This window comes from Rhagoletis pomonella, unplaced genomic scaffold (assembly GCF_013731165.1).
Source record: "Rhagoletis pomonella isolate Grant_MI unplaced genomic scaffold, Rhpom_1.0 Rhpom_scaffold_29032, whole genome shotgun sequence".
Taxonomy (NCBI): Eukaryota; Metazoa; Arthropoda; class Insecta; order Diptera; family Tephritidae; genus Rhagoletis; species Rhagoletis pomonella.
The window spans coordinates 1-1,235 of NW_023487455.1; the positions used below are offsets into that span (position 1 = coordinate 1).

The window sequence follows — 1,235 nt, forward strand, 5'->3', positions numbered from 1 at the left end:
ATGTAAATAAGTAAAAATACGAATGTAAAATAAAAAGTTGAATTATTCTCAATCTAATTTTGAATGTTATTAGTAAAAGCATTTTGAACAATTTGCAATCGTTGTCTTTTCGCAATGGATAATATATTCTGTGTTGAAATAGCTGAAGAAGGGCCACCACATTCTTCAGGCTCATCAGAGTCTTCCAAATAAATTTCATCGAACGGCGCTCTAGCCCGAATCAAGTAGTTGTGTAAAACCAGGCAATCGTTGATTATGAGGCCTGCTTTTGGTGGACTGTAGAAAAGGGCTCTTTCCTTCGACAGACAGCGAAATCTGCTTTTTAGTAAGCCAATGCATTTTTCTACAAGAGCTCGAGTTGACTTGTGTGCTATATTGTAGCGCTCTTCTGCGGTACATGATGTCGCACTAATTGGTGTCATCAGCCAAGGCTAATTTAAAATTTATATTAGCATTAGATCTTTAACAAAGAAAAATAATATAAATTGTACCTGTAGTGGGTAGCCACTATCACCCAGAAGCCAAAAATCGCGCTCACCCGCCTTATAAAGCTCCTCCAGAGCTCTGCAAGCTCGAGAGCGACGCCATACATATGTGTCATGAGCAGTACCTCCGAACCGCGCGCTAGCAGACAAAACGATATAATCAGCACCACATATTATCATAACGTTCTTGGAGTGCCCACCCTTTCGGCAATAGTAAACATGCTCAATTTCTTTCTTCGGGGCTGATATTTTGATGTGCGTTCCGTCTATGAGTCCGATTATTCCAGGAAATTGGTATTTTTCCATGAATTTTATTTTGAGCGCCGGGAAGTCTTCGCGTTTTGGGAACTTTATATGTCTGTGGGCTATGTTATTAAGTGCAGTTGCCACCACTTGCACACATCTGCTAACTGATGTTTGGGATAAAGCAGATAAACTGTCTTGCCCCACACTTCTTTGAAAGCTACCAGTGGCAAAAAAACGCAGGGCGCTTAAAATAATTACATGACTTGGAACAGCATGTCTCCTTTGCGAGTTCGGCATAAATGGCATTAATTCATTAATTAATTCCAGGCACAAAGCTTTAGGGAACCGATATAAATCAATGAAATGCTCGTCTGTTGTAATCTCAAAGGGATTTTGGTCGTCGCGAAGTCTCTCAAATTATCTCTGAAATACATAATGCGTTAAATTGTATATACTGCATTTAAAAAATTTACACCTTTATTACCTTTGCTCGTCTCGAATTCT

The 1,235-nt window shown here is 39.3% G+C and overlaps 1 protein-coding gene across 1 annotated transcript; it reads right to left on the bottom strand.

Moving 5' to 3' along the window:
* Positions 1-53: 53 nt before the first annotated feature.
* On the bottom strand, positions 54-1,149 carry LOC118732808 (putative nuclease HARBI1). The gene is made up of 2 exons (XM_036461918.1): positions 492-1,149; positions 54-431 (listed from the first exon to the last, which is right to left on the bottom strand). The coding sequence occupies exons 1-2, from the start codon at positions 1,035-1,037 to the stop codon at positions 54-56; spliced, it is 924 nt and encodes a 307-aa protein (XP_036317811.1). The 5' UTR covers positions 1,038-1,149.
* Positions 1,150-1,235: the final 86 nt, after the last annotated feature.